This window comes from Bos grunniens, chromosome 2 (genome assembly GCF_055505025.1).
Source record: "Bos grunniens cultivar Pamir isolate PY7600 chromosome 2, Bosgru_T2T1.0, whole genome shotgun sequence".
In the NCBI taxonomy this organism is placed as follows: domain Eukaryota; kingdom Metazoa; phylum Chordata; class Mammalia; order Artiodactyla; family Bovidae; genus Bos; species Bos grunniens.
This window is the reverse complement of record NC_141166.1, coordinates 56,324,925-56,349,978: the sequence shown is the minus strand read 5'-3', so window position 1 is coordinate 56,349,978 and position 25,054 is coordinate 56,324,925. Positions and strand designations below refer to the sequence as shown.

General features: G+C 40.0%; 1 protein-coding gene across 1 annotated transcript; it reads right to left on the bottom strand.

The window, feature by feature from the left end:
• Positions 1-11,698: 11,698 nt before the first annotated feature.
• Positions 11,699-24,755, bottom strand: CAVIN2 (caveolae associated protein 2). Its single transcript, XM_086366970.1, has 2 exons — positions 24,127-24,755; positions 11,699-14,103 (listed from the first exon to the last, which is right to left on the bottom strand). Exons 1-2 carry the CDS (start codon positions 24,556-24,558, stop codon positions 13,309-13,311), a joined length of 1,227 nt encoding a protein of 408 aa, XP_086223096.1. The 5' UTR covers positions 24,559-24,755; the 3' UTR covers positions 11,699-13,308.
• Positions 24,756-25,054: the final 299 nt, after the last annotated feature.

The window sequence follows — 25,054 nt, the reverse complement described above, 5'->3', positions numbered from 1 at the left end:
CTCTCCAGATTCAGTTTTAATGGAAACAATATAGATCTTCTTGCCTCTGTGTTTTCTAATGTCATTTATTTAAGGCTGGTTACATTATTACTCATGAGTCTGCATCATCCATCATGCCATGATCACTGGTTTCCTACGACTGCTCAAAGGTTGTTGCTGTGCTTTGCTTATGATGATCACTAATGTGAGTCTTATCCAGTACATGCAGGAAAGACGAATGATAAGTTGTTTTCTGGTCATGTCAAATTTAGTGTTCGGAATTTTATAGTGTAAACATAGAATGATGCAGCCTTCAATTATGCCTTCTCTTGAACTCTTAGGTGGTGACCATGGCATTCTTAGATTATGTTCTCTTTCAATGTTGGCCTTTTACCACTTCTACCCATGGGGAAGATAGGAACAAGAAAAGTGGTCCCATTTGTAAAAGAAATGTCCATCCATTGTCCAGCATGGCTTAAGCCAGCTTAGCGGGGAACAATATCAACACATGAGGTAGGGGAAAAGAAGACATGGATTGGAAGAATCTCTGGTTATAGGGGAACAAAACGCTGGAAAACTCTTTGGGGAGTTTTGTGGAGGGTGAGGCAACCCTGGGGAAATAGCCTGACACATGATGTCAAACTCAAGGAGGAAGTGGAGTGACAGCCCTGGATGAAGGACACCTGCTGTCGCCTTGCCCCCTTGGTGCTGTAGACCACAGGTGGCACCTTGTTCTAAAAACTTTTGATCCAGCCCACATGCCTGACTCAAGCGCAGGGCTGGCAGTATACCATAGTATCCTAGAGCCCTAGATTTGTGTTGTGTCTCTCAGAAATGTGGGTTCCCCTAAATTGTCATGTCAGCACTACTCCAGAGGTCCAATCTCATTCAGACTCTCATAGCTTCATAAGAGAAATACTTTGCTGGCTAGGAGAGTTTTCCTCCTGAAGGCTCTTTTGGCTGTCTGGTTTACCCCTTGTACAGGATAGACGGCACCTGAAGGGCAGAAACAGAAAAGGGCCCACATGGGGCCTTATCGAACTGAGTCTTCCTGTCTGATGACACTGCCAACCCCAAATGGTCCCAGGCACCAGAGGGGAACTTAGAATATTTTTTAAAATGTTCCTTAAGGTGTAGGACTCCCTGAGGAGCAGGCACAGGACAGAGTCTCTACTTGTCTCCGTCTGTATGGGATTTCCTCATAGGCTCTTGGTTGCAGTTCTCTCCCTGGCAGTTGCCTCATACAACCTTGGGGTTTATCTTAAATTGCTGCTAGGTTTTCATGTCCCACTAGTTAACCTGTAGAGATGTGTGTTTTTAGGACATCTCTTTGCAGTAAAGATGAGAAATTCTAAGCTTTTAAGAGCAAATCACACATTCTTTAAAATTAACATGAGTTCTTAGGCATTCACATTAGGTTTAATGGTCCATCTCTACTTTCGAGCAGTGGACCAAGCTCTGAAGAGGAACTTTCGACTCATGGATGCCTCACTCAGAGAATACACTGATGGAAGTTAGGGCCATTATTATTGCTTACTGTGTTTTCATTTAAATTGATGAAAGCAGAACAACTTGTCACTTAATTAAAAAAAAAATTGAATGTATGAGTTTTGTGGAAGCTTTAAGACTTGCAAGTTATGACCAGTAATGCAAATCTATTTTTTAATGTCTAGTCCCCATTTAAAGAACAGTGAAGATAGTGGAAGTCTCTTTGTCTTTTTGTACTTAGGAGAAACAGATATGAAAAATTGGTATTCTGAAGCCATAGATCAAACATTGTAGTTTAAGAACTTTAGAATGACAGTAATTAGAAAGAAATGCATGGTTTTTTTTGGAAAAAGAAATAAAGTGCTTTTTATTTTTTTGGTGTTGCTATGGAGAAAGGATGTGGCAGTGGTCAGAAGGTGGAACTTTATTCTTGTTCTAAAGCATAGAAAAATCCTGACTTTAATTTTAACTGATTTATTCTGCTTTTCTATTTTCTTCCTTCTCTTCCCCTCCTTCCCCCTTCCTCTATTCCTCCTTCCTCCTTCTTACATTTCTTCTTCTTTTTTGGTATTCTTCCTTCACATGTGAGGACATTACATCAGGACCCTTTTGTATCCAAACAGATCACTTCCTCCAGAAGTTATTATTTAAATTTACCTTGGAGAAAAAGTACTTCTCTTCCAAAATAGGGATACCTGGGGAGCCCATCTGCTCTATGAGAAGTAGGTGTTTCAGGAGAACAATGGGTCTGATCCAGACTCTGCACACAGTTTAAAAATCCTTGAGATAATAAATAATCTGTTTTGGTTTTAAGGATGATTCATTCTTGATCAATTTGTTTATTCTTATGTAACTATTAAAGAAATGAAACGCTACTCCTGTGTAGCTTTGAGAAAGACTAATGTAGATCCATATTTGCAACTAAGGAAAGCGTGCCCAGAAAGATTAAATGAGAAAAATGAGGTGCCATCAGATCCTAGTTATTTAAATATAAAGAGAAAATATACAGGTGCATATATATCTTCTATATTTTTCCTGGAAGAATATATAAGAAAGTTTTAACTACGGTTATCACCACAGTATAGTGTTGGGGAGGTAGAAAAAGGCTAACTTCTTTAATTTCCATTCAGAACATTTTTGCATCATTTGAATTCCCTCACTATGCTCTATTTATATAGTAGGTAAAATTCTAAGACAGACCCAAGATTTATTACCTCCCTGGAGGACACACCCTGAATAATTCCCAGATCTGTGAATATGATAGATTTTACTCTTGTGATCTTATTATGTTACATAGTGTAATCTACTTTAAGAGAGATTATCTTAGTGGTCCTGACCTAATTACAGGAGGACCTTTAAAGTCTGAGAGTTTTCTTTTGCTGCTTGAAGAAGAGGCAGTCAGAGATTCAAAGCACAAGAAAGATTGTGCCATTGCTGGATTAACGATGGAAGGGACTACCTGGTAAGGAACTACCTGGTAAGGAATGTGAGCCGCTGCTAAAAGCTGAGAGCAGTGCAAGGATGATAGCAAGGAAGTGGGGACTCCATGCTACAGCTGAATGCAGGGAACCAAACTCACCTAACAAGAATGAGCTTGGAAGCAGATTTTCCTCAGAGCCTCCAGATGAGACACTATGATTTTAGTCTTGTGATCCGTGAACAGAGAACCCACCGTGTACAGCAGGGATTATCTGGGCATTAGGATTATGGACCACTTCCCACTACTTAGTAATTCATTAAGTAAAGTTTAATTAAATCAAGTATCTTAGGAAGTGTTATTTTAAAAGTCCACCTCTATTGTAAAGAGAATATATACTCTTTCAAAGTGGGGTGTAAAGTTACTTTACCTAAAGTAAGTCAGATTTTCTCATGATTTCTATTGTATATTTTTCTTTATTCATTTCTGTCTCATCATAGCAAAGCTATTATATAACATAAATGAGCAATGTGTTTCCATGAGAGAAAAATTCCCTAAAATTCAACAAACAAAACAAAGCCCCCAAATAAAACCAATTTGATAACTTTTGGCAAGAGAGTGATTAAAAAGTAGTTTATTCCAGGGAATATTGGGATTGTAGGAGGGAAGGGTATGTCTTTTGGTTTGCAGTGAACCAGTGAACCCAGCACCTCCACAAGTCTTGGTATGTGGTATGTGCTCCAAGCTTACTTGTGAATTATTAATAAAATGAATGTGCTTGCTGTCATTGTTGAGTTTCAAAGACTATAGGTTTTCTTCCATTCAGAGTCTCCCTTCTACCATTTTGTTTCATACTTCAGAGCAGAGAAATCTCTACTCTTGTGTACTCAGTCGCTTACCTGTACTTTCCACTGTTTAGATTCCTTTCACCTTCATTCTGGAAATTCCAGCCGAGCTACAGGATCTCCATTAACTATCTCAAGTGAGTGTTTCTCAAATAACAATTTCCTTAAGGCTGAAGATTTATTATTCTTGCATATTATTTGTTCCCTCTTGCTTTGCTTCTGTAAATTCTTTGTGTAGGGAGCTCCCAGCGCTTCCCCTTACTCAGAAGATAGAAAGTTCCTAGATGGTAAAGACTCTTCTCTTATCAGTCTTATCCTCAGAGCCAGCACATACAGATGCCCAATAAATGTTAATAAAATGGATACTTTCATTGGGAAAATGTTCTTGCAGATAAAAACTCCCTGTGGTTATTGGATAATTCAGGCCCAACTGCTTTTATTTAATATCTGAGAAGTCTAGCTTACAAGGTAGTTGGAAAAGATTTTTCAATCTCTGACAATAAAAAGAGTGATACTAGAAAGAAAAAAAAAGAGAACTAAAGAGACAATGGAATTACATCCAATTTCTCTGGTTAATTTTGGGGGCAATCTCATAAAGCTAAGCATGAAAATGAAAGTGAAGTCGCTCAGTTGTTTCTGACTCTTCGCGACTCCATGGACTGTAGCCTACTAGGCTCCTCCATCTGTGGGATTCTCCAGGCAAGAATGCTGCAGTGGGTTGCCATTTATACTGCTTTTCTTCATTCATTCTGAGAAGGAAGTGGCCAGACGACTTCCTTTTATTATGAAAGAATTTAAAATTTTTGATGTGAAGTCCCTAGGAAATTTGATTTTTCAAATAAGGGCACATTCCCCAGAATAAACAGCCTTTCTCTTTATGTTCTTGGGATTCTGGATCTGGTTAACCCTCACTAGACTTTAGAGAACACAGATAATCCATGTGCATCCACAGAGCTTCAGGTGGTTGCAAGCATAAAGTTTCTCCTTAACAAAGGATGTCTTGCCCCTTGTGCTAAATGGGTTATCACTTTTTTTCCCCCCACCTCAACTCTGAGCTCTGAAGTTTCAATTTAGCATGCAGAAAACTGAGCTGTGTTGTTTTCCTTTAGTACCTCATTACTAACAATAAAAAACTGGAAATAGAACTGCCTTATGATCCAGCAATCCCACTGCTGGGCATACACACTGAGGAAACCAGAAGGGAAAGAGACACGTGTACCCCAATGTTCATCGCACCACTGTTTATAATAGCCAGGACATGGAAGCAACCTCCATGTCCATCAGCAGATGAATGGATAAGAAAGCTGTGGTACATATACACAATGGAGTATTACTCAGCCATTAAAAAGAATACATTTGAATCAGTTCTAATGAGGTGGATGAAACTGGAGCCTATTATACAGAGTGAAGTAAGCCAGAAGGAAAAACACCAATACAGTATAATAACACATATATATGGAATTTAGAAAGATGGTAACAATAACCCTGTGTACGAGACAGCAAAAGAGACACTGATGTATAGAACAGTCTTATGGACTCTATGGGAGAGGGAAAGGGTGGGAAGATTTGGGAGAATGGCATTGAAACATGTAAAATATCATGTATGAAACGAGATGCCAGTCCAGGTTCAATGCACTATACTGGATGCTTGGGGCTAGTGCACTGGGACAACCCAGAGGGATGGTATGGGGACGGAGGAGGGAGGAGGGTTCAGGATGGGGAACACGTGTATACCTGTGGCGGATTCATTTTGATATTTGGCAAAACTAATACAATTATGTAAAGTTTAAAAATAAAATAAAATTAAAAAATAAATAAAATAAATAATATTTATAAATAAATAAATAAATAAAAATAAAAAATTAAAAATAAAAAAAGAGCTTAAGAAAAATCTCCAAAAAAAAGAATTGAAGAACTGGCATATTGGCTGGCCATTTGACTATGATGTCTGGCAGAACAGAGTGCAGACTTGCTTTTTGTCATCTGTAGGACCTCCAGGTTATTGATAGGAGGAGGCATTTTTCTACTGGAACATAAAAATGGGATAGTCACAGTATATGCTCAGTTTACCCCAAATACCTATCTTTTTGATACCTAGGGGCTCTGCAGGTAACTCACAAGTAGGTAGTGATGCTAATAACAGGAAGTGGTGCTTTCCCATAAGAGAACATAACCACCTTTCATTGTGACTGGTGACTGTCTCCTCAGGGCATTGATTATACAGTATTAACAGCAGTCTTTTCACAGATGCAGTTAGCGGCAAGAGAAATTTTCTTACAAGTTCTGGCAAGGGTATTTTTGCATTTTCTATTTCCCTAAGAAAAATTTTGTGTTTTTTCTCAAGGCAAATCCAATCCTGTCAGTAGCTCTCTATTCCCGTGTATGTGCCTCAGGGAAAGGAAGGAGAACCCAAGAGTTCTCACTTATAGATCCGGAGTCAGAAACTGGTGGTCTTGCCAAGGCTACATGCAGACAGCAGACAGAGTTCCAATCGGCTCAAACAGTGTTTAAGATGATTCGAACTAGTTGCCAGAAATTAAAAAAAGCCAGGAGGTTTTCATGTAAAAAAGAAATCTGAATTTTGGCTCTTCTTAAAAGAAGTGGAAGCTTTGGCAGTACTGGGCCTGACTTCCCACATGGCAAATGGAGTTGGGTGGTGGATGCCAGTTTACCACAAATTCAGGGTGGTTCTTGTTCTATCACTTTCTGGGAATTAGCAAATGCTCTGCATCCAGGCAGATGAATGATGAGGCTGTCCATAAGAGAGGTCAGAGCCCGCTTGTAACTGCTTTGACACCCCCTCAAACCATGTTACTCCTGTGTGAGCCCTTCAGGCATCTGAATCTGTGACCATTGGCCAAAGCTCTGGGAAGACGCCACTGCCTGCAGCATATATATGAAGAATGAGGGCTGGCCTGGAGGGTTTTCTTTGACTGCTTGCCCATAGAAGTGGAGGGACCAGCATCTGCTTGACGTAGCTCCCATTTTCCCTGAGTAGACAGCTGGATGATTTTGTAGGAATCATCTTCGGAGGCTCGGTCTCTGTATCATCAGGGTTCATCCTATTCCCAAACTTCCACACTCCCCGCCACCCCATGCTGATTTGCCATTTGCCCATAATTTCAGCCTAGGAGAGGATGTGTCCAGGGAGGATAAAGTGTGATTTCCCTAGCATGACACCGGAATATGACTCCTTTAACTTGAAGAGTTTAAGGCAGACGTCTTGTCCCATCTTTGAATTAGCCAGTTCCAGTATCTATCTCTGTTGACAGCTTGCACTTATTAAACTGTGCCCCACAGTGAACCCTGCAGCCACTGACAATGGACAATGCCAAGGAGCTTAGGAGCCCCTCTGTGGCCTCAGAATATCTGAATAATAGTCTCTGTGTGGCTCTCTGAGAATCATGAGCAGCTTTTTCTTACTATTAGTATGACAATTAAAATCATTTACGAAGTGCAGCTGTATGTGATGCTGTATAAGGGGTGATAAAATGAAGTTAATACCATACCATCAGAGAGTTTATAAAGTGATTCATAATTAAGCACAGTTGGGTAAGTGATATAATTAGGAGTCTGTTTTGGTAGTTTAGCATGGATTTTAGACTGGGGTTGAGCACAGACTATCACACCCAATGGTTACATGAACTTGGATAAATCTTTGAACTCTGTGACCTTCAAAAGGAAAAACAGTTAAATTATAATATGATGAATGAGAACTTCCAGTAGTTAAGAATGCTGGAATTCCCTCACTCTCCCCACTAGTTTGAGTAGTAGATTAAAAGTCTCAGTGTAAAAACAATACCTTTTTAATAGGATTCATTTAGTTAAATGAGACAGTGCTTGTGTCTAGCATGTGGTAGGTACTCAGTACACTTGACCATTGGCTAACCCAGTCCGGTATAAACTAAGCTGTCAGAAAGGTTGTTCCCTCCCTCCTATGCTTGTGTCTTCATGCTTTGAGCACTGTGAATTTTACCAAGTAGGAAAAACAAATGGCTATATTGCTCAATAAATATTGAATTAATTTTACAGTGGAAAGTCTTTAAGCATTATGAATATCAAGCTGTTTTGCTAAAGGTATATAGCCTCTTAATTGAGGTAGTTTGTGTGCAGAGTTAAAGGTAACTTTAGAGTTTCAAATACTATAGGGTAAGGCAATGGTTAAAACAAAAATAAGAAGAATGTATCTCTAATAATAGGACTTATTGCCTGTTCCCTTTAAAAATGAGGTCCTCACTGAAGAAGTCTCTATCTCGATACCCAGATCAAGCAGTATACAAAGGTCCAATGCCAATTTCATCTAAAACTTGTTTTGCAGTGTCAGAGTCTTGGTTTTTAGGAAAGGACTTGCGGTTGCTATGGAACTGTTAATAATGATTGCTGCCTGTACCTCAATTCCTCATACTCCCAATCTTCAACATAAAATCACTTAGACTTGGGCTGCAGGGCAGTAAACAAACTTTTGAGCAAGAATTAACTGGGCCTGGGCATTAGTGTCCTAATGCACCAAATGACATTTGTTATAACCTTTACTTGCACTAGCAGCTTGGCTATGTCAAAGGAGCTTTTAGTTTCCTGATAGTAAGCTGAAATATAGGAGGGTCAAACCTTGTTCTGCGTGAACATCGCTCAAAGCAGAAACATTTTGAGCTTTTATCTTACAATAAATGTAAAAAAAAAATCTTTATTTTGCATAGAACTGGCCTTAGTGCCAGTCTTTTATTTTTATTTAGAAAAAGAAATGCAACACTATACTAGATTCAAAAATGGAAAGGGAGAGAAGAAAATATTTCTGTTGAAATATATGTCTATATATTTAAAAAGTAAGATTGCATGGAAAAATGAGATCTTTGCTGTATTTCTGTGAGATGTGATCCATGTAATCAGGATCAGTATCAGTTCAGTTGCTCAGTCGTGTCTGACTCTTTGCGATCCCATGGACTGCAGCACATCAGGCTTCCCTGTCCGTCACCAACTGCCGGAGCTTGCTCAAGCTCATGTCCATCTAGTTGGTGATGTCATCCAACCATCTCATCCTCTGTTGTCCCCTTCTCCTCCTGCCTTCAGTCTTTCCCAGCATTAGGGTCTTTTCCAAGAGTCAGTTCTTCAAATGAGGTAGCCAAAGTATTGGAGTTTCAGCTTCAGCACCAGTCCTTCCAATGAATATTCGGACTGATTTCCTTTAGGATGGACAGGTTGGATCCCCTTGCAGTCCAAGGGACTCTGAAGAGTCTTTCCAACACCACAGTTCAAAAGCATCAGTTCTTCGGCTCTCAGCTTTCTTTATGGTCCAAATCTCACATCCATACAAGACTATTGGAAAAACCATAACTTTGACTATATGGACCTTTGTTGGCAAAGTAATGTTTCTGCTTTTTAATATGCTGTCATATTAAATGACCATATGTCATTTGGTCATAGATTCCCTGGTGGCTCAGATGGTAAAGTGCCTGTCTACAATGTGGGAGACCTGGGTTTGATCCCTGGGTCAGAAAGATCCCCTGGAGAAGGAAATGGCAATCCACTCCAGTACTATTGCCTGGAAAAGCCGATGGACAGAAGAGCCTGGTAGGCTACAGTCCATGGGGTTGCAAAGAGTCGGACACGACTTTACTTTCACTTTCTTCCAAGGAGTGTCTTTTAATTTCATGGTTGCAGTCACCATCTGCAGTGATTTTGGAGCCCAAGAAAATAAAGTCTCTCACTGTTTCCATCGTTTCCCCATCTATTTGCCGTGAAGTGATGAGACCGGATGCCATTATCTTCATTTTTTGAATGTTGAGTTTTAAGCCAGCTTCTTCATTCTGCTCTTTCACTTTCATCAAGAGGCTCTTCAGTTCCTCTTCACTTTCTGCCATAAGGGTGGTGTCATCTGCATATCTGAGGTTATGGATATTTCTCCCGGCAATCTTGATTCCAGCTTGTGCTTCATCCAGCCTGGCATGTCACATGATGTACTCTGCATATAAGTTAAATAAACAGGGTGACAATATACAGCCTTGACGTACTCATTTTCCCAATTTGTAACCAGTCTGTTGTTTCATGTCCAGTTGTAACTGTTGCTTCTTGACCTGCATACAGATTTCTCAGGAGGTGGGTAAGGTGGTCTGGTATTTCCGTCTCTTAAAGAATTTTCCACAGTATGTTGTGATCTACACAGTCAAAAGCTTTGACATAGTCAATAAAGCAGAAGTTGATGTTTTTCTGGAACTCTAACTTTTTCTATGATCCAACAGATGTTGACAATTTGATCTTTGGTTCCTCTGCCTTTTCTAAATCTAGCTTGAACATCTGGAAGTTCTTGGTTCACATACTGTTGAAGCCTGGCTTGGAGAATTTTGAGTACTACTTTGCTAGCATGTGAGATGAGTGCAATTGTGTGGTAGTTTGAACATTCTTTGGCTTTTCCTTTCTTTGGAATTGGAATGAAAACTGACCTTTTCCAGTCCTGTGGACACTGCTGAGTTTTCCAAGTTTGCTGGCATATTGAGTGCAGCACTTTGACAGCATCATCTTTTAGGATTTGAAATAGCTCCACTGGAATTCCATCACCTCCACTAGCTTTGTTCGTAGTGATGCTTCCTATGGCCCACTTGACTTTGCATTCCAGGATGTCTGACTTTAGGTGAGTGATTACACCATCGTGGTTATCTAGGTCAAGAAGATCTTTTTTGTATAGTTCTTCTGTGTATTCTTGCCACCTTTTCTTAATATCTTCTGCTTCTGTTAGGTCCATACCATTTCTGTTCTTTATTGTGCACATCTTTGCATGAAGTGTTCCCTTGGTATCTCTAATTTTCTTGAGGAGATCTTTTGCATTGATCACTGAAGAAGGCTTTCTTATCTCTCCTTGCTATTCTTTGGAACTCTGCATTCAAATGGGAATATCTTTCCTTTTCTCCTTTGCCTTTAGCTTCTCTTCTTTTCTCAGCTATTTGTAAGGCTTCCTCAGACAATCATTTTGCCTTTTTGCATTTTTTTTTCTCTTAGATCTCTTAGATCCAGAGTGCCTGGATCCATGTAATAGACACTTCTTATTCTTGAATTATATTTCTAAGATATGGATCTCGGTGCTTATTAACATATAACCGATCCTTGGGGGAAAACCAATCCAGTTCTTGAGCTCTGGACACAATGTTAGGAATGGGTTATTGCATAGGTGTGAAGAAGACATAACTAATTTGGGGACTTTGAAGCTTCACCAGTATGTGAATAATTCAAGAATAATACAGAATAGTTTTCATTTCCACAACTGGTACTCTCTCTAAATCACTACAGAATGTATTTTCCGACACTCATCTCTCCTGATTCTCTGTTTTATTGATCAGGATTTTAATGCGTCAAATGAGGAATACAGAATACATGTCTGTCAATCAAATCCAAAAAGATACCTGAGTGCAGTTTTTCACTGACATGCAGATAGTTTCTAGGAACAAGTGACATAAGAATTTTTGAAAAGGAAATGTAAATATTGCATTAGCTCTGGATCTCCCAGCTCCTCAGCTGCAAGAAGTAACAGCAACTTATAAAGGTTAAACAGGCATGTTTAGGACCCTGAGTGAAATTAAGTCTTCAGCCAACTGGATGGCATTGCAGAAAGCAAAGGTGTATCTCTGTGAATAAACTGAATGTACAGTTCAATACATACAGTTCAACACATTCATGTTTGCAGGGCTATTTGAGGTATTATAAGTCCTGGTACAAAATAATAAAAATGCAGATAGAACTATCAAATTCATCAGCTGCTACAATAAATTCAGATGCTCTCCAGAGCTGGCAAGGTGATGTCAAGAAAGTTAAACTTGAAGAATGAGTCTTGGATTTCTAAATGAGATCAGGGAAAAAAGAAAGCAGAGTTAATAGATGAAATCAAGACTGAAACAACCAACATTATGGCCTACATTTTGAAGAGAGGTTAATAATCAGTTCTTTCTCCTTGTTTTAAAATTGTTACACCAAGAAACTGACATTGTTGTATGCTTTTTATTTTTTGGTTTATTTAGCCTTCTTCAACAGTCATTGTTAGTTCAACAATATAACATATGGGGTACATTATTATAAAATAAGGACATAGCTGTATCAGTTATGCCATTAGTACATTTGTTAATACTCTTCCTTTTATAAGGCAAAGCACGGTTTGTTAACACTGTTTCAGATTATCTATATTTATAAGATTACTAATAGTGACTGGTATATACTAAAGGTAGGAAATCTGCTCTCTGATATAACTGTCTTTAAACTATAATAGTCTTCTTAAAACATTACCATTCTGTAATTAAAAATAAAGCAATATTTTAGTATAATGTTAGGCAATAGTAATAACTACCCTGTCTGAGTAAATATGCACATACACATAAACACTAGCATACTTCAAGAAGTTAGTAAACATATTAATATTCTGTGAAAATATATAAATAAAATATGACCTGGAATGAAATTACTGTTATGTACAAAAAAAGGAAAACTAGAATCCTTCCCTTCCCAACCTGTTGATTTCTAACAGCTTATAAACCTACATTACATCATTTGGAGTGCAAGGATTATTTCAAATTTGGAAAACAATAAAGAATAGTATGATTCAACTTCCTAAGAAAAGCAGTATGTATTATGTTTGAAGATTAATGTTCATTCCAATGTTAAAGAGACATTCTTTTGAATTTCTTTAGAGAGGTACTTGTAGTGTCTTTTATTAAGGAAAAATGCATCTTTAATATAGTAAAATGTTTTTTTACATTATTTGAAAATATTAGAAAATAAAAATATTGTGAAGATATAACATACTATTCCAATATATATGAGTTTCTTTAGTATTGTTATATAAGGAGTGAAATACTTGAACTAGTATCATAAATATTTTACTTTTGAGCACATGCTTTTTTCTTTCTGTCTTCATTCTCTTTGGCATTCTTTGTTTCCTATTTCCCTATTTTCCAACTTCTCTTTAGTGTTTTCTAATAGTCCTGGCTTTTCTACATATCTTACTTCATTAGCTGAATGTCTTTCAATTTCATTTCACCCTCATTTTCAATAAACAGTGGTTTCTACTATGTGAATATCCAACTGAACTTTCTCTTCTTTTTTCTTCTAAGAAAAGTGTTTTCTTTCTGAAATATAGTTATCTCTTTAGCTTAAATATATATGTATATTATATAATCACACACTTGAATATAGATTCACAGAGTTCTATGGAAATTCAATATATTATTGATGCAGTGTTCAGCAAGCTCATGGAATGACAAAAATGAATCATATTTCATAATTAGTATCTTACATAGCCTCTGGTGATTCTGACTTAGCCGCATTGATCAGTGTTTTATGACTGCTCCATTTCTTCTTCTGGGCAGTCTTGAGGAACTACAGAAATGGAAGTCAAGGGTACATTAGAAGCATAGACCCTGACAGGCTGCCTTCATAGTAAATCTTGGTCATGGTGTGTGTGCCTATTGTGGAGCAAGTGATGACTGCCTAGACAGTAACATGGTGTGAGTGGAGAGTACTGGAGATGTGCAGGAGTTTGCTTCTAGGCTCTGGTCACCCACCTAACTGAAAGCACAAGCTGGTTCACAGAGGGCTGTGCATTTAAGCAGTCTGGTCCACCTGGAGCACAGCTGGCTGCACTGGCTCCTCCTCTGAACGCTCTGCTTCATGGGAGGCTAGCACATAGTCTCCAGCATAGCGCACCTGCTGTGCCTGTTCCAGGACCACTGACTCCTCTTCTTCATCTTCCACAATAGTCAAGTCGACATTGCTGTCCATGGCTGAGTCACTCCCTCTCGAGGTCGCTGTCCCAGCATCCCCCTCCATGCTCTTCCCTTCCACAAGGGCACTGGTGAGGGACGCTTCAGAAAGACCCTCTGCAAACGAGCTCTCCTCGTAGTCGTTGGCCATCTCACTGCTGGGCATGTCTTCTGATTTGGTCTCATTCTCTGCTGGGCTTTCTCCCTCTCGGACTTTCTTTCGCCCAAAAGTGAGAGGAGAGACCTTGAAAGGGGAGCTTTTCCCTGAGGATATTTTCTGGTGATTGGAAGTGAGAGATTTCTTAATCTTCTCTCTCCTCTCTACAGATACGATCTTTGTCCCCAGCTTGTTCATCTTCTTCTCAATGTTCTGGCGAGAAAATGCCTTTTTGAGACTATCCACTTTCCGGAGACTGGATCTTTTTATTCTCTCTGCCCTGCTCTCTTCCATCTTTTCTTCTGCGCTGTCTTCCAGGGCCTCCTCATCGTGGGGCAATTCATCATCGGAGGAGAGATCCACTGTGTGCAGAGTTTCCTCCAGGGACTTGTTTTCGTCAGCGTGCTCCCCCTCCTTCTCTTCCCCTGGGCTGGAAACTGGCTCTTTTGCAAACACACTGGCAGGGATCTCATTTTCTTCCTGAAAAGATGGGCAGTGTAGATTTCATGTTAAAATGCATATCACAAATAGTCCTGAACTGCTGTAATTTCTGTGTTATGTGTTTTTGGCATGACAGAAACCCAGTGTCTGTGGCGTTAGCTTTCTAGAATACGAAGGGTTCATTCTAAACTGATCAAGTCATTCTGCCTCAGGCTGGGTAAGGCCAAGGGTTGCCTGTTGGGAATATTATGAGGGCATCTGGCAAGGGCTCTATCAGTGACAGGCAGGGAGGGAAGTGGGCTGTGGTGCAGATAGACCAGGAAGCTGCCTAGATAAAGGAGCTAAAGTAAGTTACTGTGAACTCAGAAGGGCCTCTCTCTCCTACCCTCAGGCTCTATTCCTGCCAAAACCCACTGCAAAAGGGCCTGGAGGTCAAATTAGAAGATAAAAGTGAGGACTTCCCAGTTCTTGCCCCTGCCCCCATCTTTTCCTCAAATGTTAGACACCAACATTTGTTAGACACCAGGTTCTCTCCCCAGGTAGAAGTCAAAAGAAAAGGTATAGTCAACCTTCATATCTGTTTTTTTCTAATGGGGCTTCCCAGGTGGTACTAGAGGTAAAGAATCAGCTTGCCGATGCAGGAGACATAAGAGATGCAGGTTCGATGCCTGGGTGGGGAAGATCCCCTGGAGGACAGCAAAGCAACCCACTCCAGTATTCTTGCCTGGAGATCCCAAGGATAGAGGAGCCTGGCGGCCTACAGTCTATAGGGTTGCAAGGTTAGACACAACTGAAGCGACTAAGCATGCATAATTGTTCTAATGACATAAATTTGGAGTCAAGGATGGAAGGTCCAGCCTTACTGGGGACCCAACTCATGAAGGTTTAGAAGGTCCTTTGTGAGCATTATAAGGAGAGGTGATATACTATGGCCTTCTGGAATCATTGGGGGGACACATGCTGCCAGATAGCTTATCAAGCCTATCTGTTAAGTAGGACTTCCTTGGGCAAGAATACTTCAGCCCCCACCTAGAGTGAACAGAGAAACTCAGGAATCTGTTCCCCTCCCCTTATTCCCAGCACACCTCTTTTTCCAGCTTCTAGGTGTACAAGGATCTGCCTCTCACTGGGCTGCAGGGAGCAGAGCCTGAAAACTTGCCTCCAAAGTGCAAGGGAGATGGTTTTCCAGCATTGCAAAGCAAAGAGATTTGAATCCAGACAGCCTTGGGTCATACAGCAGAGGAATCCCTTTGATTTTTATACTTTTCTTTAAATATAGGACAATGAGAGCCAGCCAGCAAGGTGCCTTCACATTTTCACTGGGAGAATGGCACTGTGGGCAGAACTTGTGGCAGGAGGCCTGAGTCTCAATCCTTGCGGGGAGGCCTTCAACAAATAGCTTAATCTCCGTGGGTCTCAGTTTCTTCCAAATGTGAGCAAGAGGATTTGACCTAGATTAGTAGCTTTCAGACTGCATTCCCAAGTGTGTGAGGGGTTCTGCAAGAATACTGAGGTGGGCCAGGCTCCAGAGCCCACTGCCAGCCAGGTTTGCAAGCCGAGTCTCAGTGTTACCTATTATATTGTGGACTGTCCAGTATACTTTCAGTTTGAAACATAACTGGCTTAGTGAATTTATAAGTCCATGTGGGAGCTAAACTTCTTGCAAAATTTATGTTAATGGTAAGAACTTTCCTTCCCATTTGACAATTTTGATTGACTGAAAAGTCAATAAAACTGGGGTTATGATCACAAATATGTTCTATGGGTGTATACCTTTAACTTCTCCCTACAAAGACTAAGTGAACTATGTTTTAATCTAGAGAAAATAAAAAATCCCTCTCCTTATTAACCACCAAGTAGTATAATTTCATTACTCTCCGAAAAGATATAGCCCCGTGTCTCCCCCTTACACACACATACTCATAACAGAGTTCTTTCCATGCGTTGGTTAGAAACAAAGTTTTGGGTAGAGCAGAAAGTGGGGCATCTGGTTGAAGAGGCTCCTTGGTAGAATGAAGAAATCACAAACTCTGTTCCCCAGAGCTTTCTCCACACTCTCCCATTTTGAATATCACAGAATGTGTCAGAAACACAGTATAATAAAGTAAGAAACTGAAAGGTGCTCGGGATTCCCATGAGTCGTTTATAACATGGACCTTTACAGAGAGCAGCTCTGCCATGTTACAAGTCTCGATTTGTCTCTTTCTCGTTGATGTGTATTCCCTGAGAGGGTGGAAACTTTTGTCTCTTGTTCACTGTTATGCCTCAGTGACTAGAGTAGTGCCTGACAGCTAGCAGCTATCTGTTGAATGAGTGTGTGTTGGGTGAGGAGGCTTCCTAAGAGAGCACTGAGGATGGAGCTTGCCCCTCTGTCGGACACTATGAAAGAATGGACTTAGCTCTGTGTCTGGAAGGACGTTTGCTGACTGCTGCTGCCACTGGGAAAGGAGAAGAACCAGGCCTATGGGGCTCGATGGTTTTCATTTTTAAGGAAGGATTTTATTCTCAGCGGATGAGTAGCAGACTACAGAAATAGCTAGGGCTCTGATACTTAGTCCAGAAGCAAAATTACTTCTGGGATTTGACAAGAGGGTTGGGAAGGTTTGACAGGAGTTACTTGCAGGAAAGGAAGAAACCAAGAGCTCAGTGAAATGTTATTAAAAGTCCTTAGTGAAGAAGGCAGAAAGTCAGGTGGAAAACTGTAAAAATAAGCCTTGGTTACTAGGCAAGAAGTACATTTCGTGTAGTATAATCTCAGGGTAATCAAAAGATTTCTCTGATAACTACCCTTTCTTCAACCTCCATAAAAGATGGACAAATTAATTGTACTTCTAAAAGACTTAAACTAATAATATTTCATTTTTAATACAGTATAAATTTTATGGTCAAAAAAGCACAGTTAACTGTTGAGTCTTAGACTTTTGTCTCACTTATTGTGTGTCCTTTGAGGACAGGTTTGGGAAAAGTCCATTATCAGGTGAATCAGAAGTCATCTGTTGGTAGATCACACTGCATGCATGAGGGCAGTTGAGGAAAGGTGGAAAACCCAATTGAATTCTTTCATACAATGCTGGGGAAATTTATATAAGAACTCTTTGATGCCAACTATGAAAGTAAACCCAGCAGATACAGACATAATCCAGAATGAGTTGGATGTGTCTTTATGCAACTGGAAACAAGTGAGATGTGTCTTTTGGCCAACTGCTATGCTTCTGCTGTCACCTTAATTACTCAAGCGGTATTTTGTGTTATGTCTACTGGACACTGTTTATTTTATGACTTCTTATAGTTCTGTTCTGAAGGTCAGTCCTTTCCTTTCACACAGAAATTTGTGAATATCTAAGTACATTAGGTCTTACACTTCCATAATGTTTGTTTAGAAACCAAAGAATGCTAACACTCTTCAAAATCTCTATTCTTCAATAAAATATATAGATGCATTTGACTATCAAGTAACTGTTAGAGTGGTGGAAATTCAACTTTAACTACAGACAGTGGCTCCTCTGTAATTGCATTGTTCCCTGAGTGTCCAGTCTTACCCACTCACCTGTCTTGTTTAGTCCCTAACATACATACCTCATGGAAACACGTGATATTTCACCTGCCTATGGGTGAGGTGATACTTCTCCCTTCAGACTCCTGCTGTAATGTTTTTAATCTATTTTCTCTTAAATATTCTAAGATTGATGGCTCTTTCAAGGGAGAGGATCAAATATCATCCTCAATTCTGTCAAGGTTTAACTATGCTTGTTACCTATATATTCACTTAGGGTTTGTAACTTCTTAATATGGCATTAAGAATCCCTTATGGGTTGCGTGGCTTCCATGGGTAGTTCTTCCCAGTAGAGGCTTCCAGTAGCAGTTGACTGTTTGCCTTGCAGATTTATTTGCGAAAAGGTATGTAGCCCCACTGATGCAGCTGCTCCTGGTTCTGACCTTTTAAAGGATCATGTAAAAGTGAAAAGTGTTAGTCGCTCAGTTGTGTTCGACTCTTTGTGATCCCGTGGACTGTAGCCTACCAGGTTCCTCTGTCTATGGAATTCTCCAGACAGGCATGCTGGAATGGGCCATCATTCAGCACACTTCTAACATATATGAATATTAATATTATTTGAATGTTTTCATGCTTATACCGTGAAAGAGAAAAGGAGTGAAAAGAACTCTTGAGAAGCGGTATTTTTCCTTGCAGTTTCTCTTGTTTGCTGTTCATATTAATTATTGTTAACTAATAGTCTCCATCTTGTATGTAGATATCAACACAGAGAAACTGGAAAACATGCTGGGCATTTCTTGGGTTGATGCTCATGGAAGCAAAGCCTCTTTGCACATAAAAAATAGATATATACAATGTTAAAGGAGAAGATTCTATGACTAGCGTTAGAAAAGGAAGCCTACAGTGTCAAAGCTTGAATAGGCAGTTTGCTCTCCTGTCACTAACTTATCATTCTCATTGTTAGGAAACAACAAAGGTGGTTACATTCCCACAGGGATGTGGTGGCATCCTGGAGGGATATGAGGACCATAAATTTGTGTCCATGGAATGTTTTATCCAATAATCTCTAAATACTAGTTATTAAAATGGAATCATGCCCACCTGACATTTTGATTTATAGGTCTCTTTTACACATTGATGGTTTTCTCCGATTTGTGTTTCTGGAGGTATAGATTGCCAAGTGGATAAAGCCATTGATTAGAACTGCACCCCTAAGGCAGCTGTCAGTGGAATCAGCAAGTCATAAGAATAAAATGCATTAGTTATAATCCCTGAGCAGTCTTTCACATTCTCGAGGATTTAAAAGTTTCATTATTTTTCAGTGTTATCAAGGGTTCAATTCTTTTTTAAGATCACACTGGTTAGGTGTTCTTTGTTGTACACAAAACCCCACAAAACAAAAAACAAATCACACTGAATTATTTAAAAGCTCTTGTAGAAAACCCAGTAAACATGAACTTTGCCATAATGAGATTATAGTATTTATTTTCACTCATTTCATAATTCAACTATAATTTATATTATTAATCAAATGAAACCTTGCTAGTCACTTTGTTTCTGAGGGCCTCTGCTCCTCTGATATAAAATGAGGTTAAACTAAATGATTATTGAGGTGCTGGTGGCTCAGATGATAAAACATCTGCCCTCAATGTGGGAGACCCAGGTTCGGTCCCTGGGTTGGGAAAATCCCCTGGGGAAGGAAATGGCAACCCACTGCAGTACTCTTGGCTAGAAAATTTCATGGACGGAGGAATCTGGTGGGCTACAGTCCATAGGGTTGCAAAGTGTTGGACATGACTGAGCTACTTCACTTTCTAGCTCTAAAATACTTGATTCTGTGATATTAACTTAAATCTCATAAAAAACTTGTTAACAGATTGCAAAAGTGATCTCACAGGTACAAATGCCAAACTTTTTTTTTTATTTTCATTTAAGAATCAAAACTGTAGGACCTGAGTTGCACTGGAGAACATTTATTTGTTCAAATAGATACAGATTACAAAACAACAGAGTGGGCAACATTTACTTGGAAGCCTTGCATCTGAGAATCTAGACTTTTAATATATGAGAGAAGTAATGATGTTTTTGAAGAAATACTGACCACAATCAGTTATTTGTTTAAAATGCCCGAGACAATGCTGGCATTCAGTAAGTATAAATTATAACATAAAAACTAGTATTTTGTTTATCTCCTCAACTAAAGGTCACTGGATAATTAGCATATCAAAACCAAATCCCCTCATTGGAATATTAATCAATGTGATATAAACATCGTGAGTTGTCATATAAATGTGGCTTTGATTACCTATATGTTCATTTCTTCTAAGTCTGTACTAAATTAATGGTTTTCAGAACAGTGGCTTTGGATGAAGTATAGTCTATAAAAAAATCAATTAAAATAGTCTGAAGATGTTATAATTTTAGCACCTTTCTAAAATTCTGTTCTTATCAAAGGAACCCAAATGATGAATATTTGAACACATCTATAGGCTTGGTTCTCCATGAATTATAGTCATAGTAAATATCTAACTTCTACTCTTTTCACCCAATTTCACAATTTTATGTGGATGAAAGTGTAAATTGTTCATGAGTACTCTCATTTTTTCCCTGGATTTGAAATCATTCCCAGACTGCTTTTTCAAATAATCATTACTAGAACTTTAAGAGGCCTTAAGTGAGTATCACACCCTCAGGGCCAGTTACTGTGAAATTCTAGTCTCTTCAATCAACAGAGAAAATTTCCTCTTAACAGTAAATTCACTGATTTTTCTGTACAGATTTTATTTTTAGTAAAAGATACCTATGCACGTACAAGCAAAGTATTAGCCTTATTAGTCTTTAGCATTTGCTTTATGATCAGCAACCCCAGTGAGTCTTATTTCATTTATACCGGCTTCTGTCACAGTATTTTGAATTCAAACATAGATCTTAAGCTATTATTTTTAAAAAATATAAAAAGGGAAGCTGCTAAATTTAACAGGAATTTTACAGTTTATTTTATTGCTCAAAAGGAGATGAATTTTCTCCAGTTTTAGATTCTACTGGTTATAATTTGAAGTAATTGCTAATGCACGAGAGGCTTAACAGCTACAACCAATGTTGTAAGTTCAGCAGACTTAAATGACTTTTTAAATAGGAAAAATTTCAGAATTAAAAAAAAATGCTAATATATAAGTATCTAGTAGATCAACAAATCAACCAACCAAAAGGCACCAGCAGATTTTAGACAACACAACAGGACTTCACAAACTGGAAACATAATCTTCTAAACACTACAAGACTGAATGTGTTCTGGTCAGATGACAGATTTTCTTCCTCACTCTTGCTTTTACATTAATTTTTTTTTTTTGTCTGAAACCAGAAAACCAATGGATTTAAGAAGGGAAAGTCTAGCATAGGAGCCAAGTAGACCAAAAGTGAGAAACAATTTCAAGACCCGAAGTGGTGCCTGGTACAGTCTCTGCCCTCCTCACTCTTCAGGTCTAGAGAGTATCTACCCTACGCCCCAGCATGGTGAAGACTGTGCAGCTACTAGAAGGGTGTATGCAGAGTAGGCCCTGTGGGCAGAGGCCTGTGCTCTTAAAGGATTTTGCTTTCTTGTCCTCTGCTGGTAACCAATTTCACCAAGGCAGTTGTTATACAATGTATGGCAAGAAGTGGGAGTGAGTAAATGAATGTAGCTTTTAATATGTAGCTTTTAATAAATAGCACATAAAAAAGCAAAAGCATGGCTGTTTGCAGATCCTAGGTAGGGTGGGATCAAGTTTTTACTAAAAAGCCGTATTTCTAACCAGCACAAGTATAGCCGCCACTCCATGCAAATCCACCCAGGAAGAGCTTCTATTCTTTGAGCTCTTACACCATGACAGTTACTAACCATTTTGAATATGTTAATCCACTTATTTCTCACCCTATGAGAAAGAGATGTGGGAAGAAACATTAATATTTAAGAGCACACATTTTGGAATCAATTAAATATGAGGTTAAATTCCAGCTTCACCACTGCTTACTAAATAACTTCAGACAAGATGTAAGCATCTCTGAATCTCAGCATCCTCATCTGTAAATTGGGGCAACTGAGATAAACGACAGAAAGATGCTTAGCAGATTCTGCAGGGCTTATTAAGAGCTCAAAATACTTTTGATCTTATTAATATATTCAAATATTAATAAGATGTATAGATGAGGGAAAAGCTAGAAAATGTGCATAAGAGGACATAATTGATCAGCAGTGAAACTAGGAATTGAAACAGTGTCTATATGACAAAATGTATGTTTTTTCAACCCCTATACTGGACCACTCTATAACACAACTTATTATTATATCCATTGGCATAATGAATATAGTAATATAAGAACTGTAATGGATATAATAATTTACCACTCTAAAACCCCCTACTTTAAAAATAGTCCAGAAAGAGGAAGTTTCCCATTGAAGGACTTCACTTATATTTGTTTTTTTCAAAATGGTCAGTTTGCAGTGAGTGTCCTGATAGTTAATATTTCTGAAATACTTTAGGCTAATAAAAGATCTTACATGACTTAAAAAAGGTCCAGTTCCTTGCCTCTAATCATTTGTCTCCTAAACTGTTCTTTAGAAAATGTCCTTGGGTGCTGTTTGCTAAGAGGCTCTGAATGGAGCCGAACACACTGCTTTGGATTCTTGTAGGCTCTACAATGGTCTTAAGCCCATTTCACCTTATCCTCACTATATGGAGAATTCCTATAATTTCTGGCAGCAATTTCACACCTGTCAATCCACTGTGACAAAAAGACCATGGCAGGGCTTCACCAGCAGGGCATGTCTTTAAGTTTCCAACAGTTGGTTTTTTTTTTTTTTTTCAAATGTTATATTTACAGTTCCCTTGAAATTTTTAGTTACATATCTTCCCCCACCCCTCCCTCCAGCACCCACAGAACATCCGTGGCAAAACAAAACAAAAACTGATCCCAGCATATTGTGATTTCCTCTACTAGATAAATAATTTCTTGTTTTTCCTCCTTCACCGAGGGATAGGACAAGAGATAATCTCTCTGATTCATACTGGAAGGAGGGAAATTTCCTTTGATGACTCAGATTTAAACAGGTCTGTACATGTTTGGTTTTGTTTGGAGATCAGTATTTAATTTAGAAATGCCTTGAGAGTTGAGATTTATAATATCTTTTAGACTAATAACATAGGGATCTTGTATGTCTTGGGAAAGGCGCAGTTACCATATCTCTCTTCAGTTCATCTGGTGCATGAAAAGCTATTTCATTTGCATTAAACGCTAAAAAATTTCCAGACTGCAAAAGCCTGCAACGTATAGGAGGACATCAGCTGCCTGAAGCTTTATAACATCAAGTGTAGTTTAGGGAGGACAAAAAGCAGCGAGATGAGTCTTCCCTTTTATGGAGTAAGGGGGCCTAGGTTCTGACTTGGCAGAGCAGATTCATTTAGAAAAAGAAGGCTCCCTCGGTTTAAATTCCAGTTTCTAAATCTCTTTGGGGAGATGAAGGCTCTTCTTGTGTGCCTTTCACAATCAAACAGTTGGTTATAGCCTCTCCCCTCCATGGCTTTGAAATCCTCTCCTATTCACATGGTCACAACCAGACAGCCCTGGGGCAGGGATGGCAGTTGCTTCCTGGGCTCTGTACTGGCTGGGTTCCACCGGGCGGAAGGGCTTCTAGCATTAGGCAGGGCTGCCCTTGGATTGACAAATGCCCACTACTTGGCGGAACAACAGCCCCACGCAACCTCCCTGTCCCCAAATAGCCTTTTGCTACATTAATTGCATCATTGAGGCATTACAAAAATTAAGTGGCCGTTTTATTCCAAGGCAACCATTTGAAGAAGAAAATATTCTGGACTAGCCTTTGTAACTATTTTACTTTACAGTTATGGTCTGAGTAATGACAAGCATATCTAGCATGTGTGCAGAGTTATGCTCTATAGTTTTAGTGCATTGTTTGCTAGAAAAGAGCGCAAGAAGATTGCTTTGACCAAAAGTCATAATAGGAAGAGGCTAGTTCATTTCTAATGGAATCAGTCATCAGTACTTAGTTCCCCAAACACTGGTGACCTTTGGACAAAGGGATGCTTTAAGAAGTTATAAATTTGACTTGTTGCTTAAAAACACAACTTACACGATTCCCTCATTTCCACAAAGAGTTAATAAATAGCCGCTGAATTAATTTGCCCTGTCCAACTAACAGCTGCAGTCAGAGCCCCACGTTCACAATGCAGAGAGACAAATGAATTTGACGAGGGTGCCTGCACCTGCTCACCTTCCCAACCTGTACGGAGTGCATCCACGTGCTTTTGACAAATGACTCCACCCTGCTAACTCATGAGGCACCGGCCTTGGGTTCAGGCTGCAGTTATCCGGGAAATTCCTACCGCCCGTGTGCAGACTTCACAGGCGCCTGCACAAGGCAGAGGACAATGCATTGTGTATGTGTGTGCATGTGTGTGTGTGTGATCTCTGACAGGCAGGACAGACGTACAAATGGCTGGGAGAGCCAAGCAGACTAAAATATTGGATGCCGAGGAGGCCCAGCTGGGTGGGAGGAGAGCAGGGGCACTGACCTGGAAGATGAGCACTTTGAAGTGGTTGCGCCGGAGGAGCTGGGCGTGGTTGTTCTCCAGCCGCTTCACCTGCGCGCTCTGCCTCTCCATGCGCTCCTTGACGGCACGCGTGTGCGCGCTAACCTTGCGCGACTTCTCCAGCAGCTTGCTCACCGTGTTACTGGTGGAGGCCTGGTACTTGGAGAGCTTGGTGAGGTCGTTCTGGATACCCTTCACCGAGCCCTCCAGGCTGATTTGCCGCTGCTCCATCTTATGCTGGTTCTCCTGCACGGCATCGAGCATGTTCACCAGTTTGTCCAGGAGCGTGAGCACCGTGACAGCGTTCACCTGCGAGTTGTCCCGGATGGCTTCCTCCGTGCTCCCCAGATGCAGGCTGGGGCTCGGCGTGGAGGACGGCACTGGACTGGAGCTGGCCGCCTTCTCCGGCTGCATGTTGGGACCTGGGTGCTGGAACTTTTCAGCTTGTACAGCGTCCTCCCCTATGGCTGCTGCACAGATGGGCACTTTCCTCTGGCCCCAGTGAGAAGGACTGGTGGTTAGGGGGTGCCTAGCCTCGCCCTCTGGTTTGAGCTCGGAGCACCGCTCTCTAGGACTGGCAGAGGTTCAGACAGTCAACAACTGGCTACACTGATCAGGGGAATCGCATTCCAGCTGCTCTTAAAAGACCTACTCCACCCAGTGGGAGGCGAAGGATACAGAACTGAGAACCACTCAGGGTTCAGAGGCATGTACACAGCTTCCTAATTGCGTTCTCCTTGGCACAGGGCACTTTCCTGCAGGTTTAACTTTTCTTTCCTGTGCCTCTTCCTTTTTAAGAATAAGTTCAATGTCATATTTCACTCCTGACTTCATCTAGAGGCGGAGAGAAACATGCTAATTTGGCCCAGGGCCACAGCCTCCAATTGGCTAAAGCTAGTAAACTTTTCTC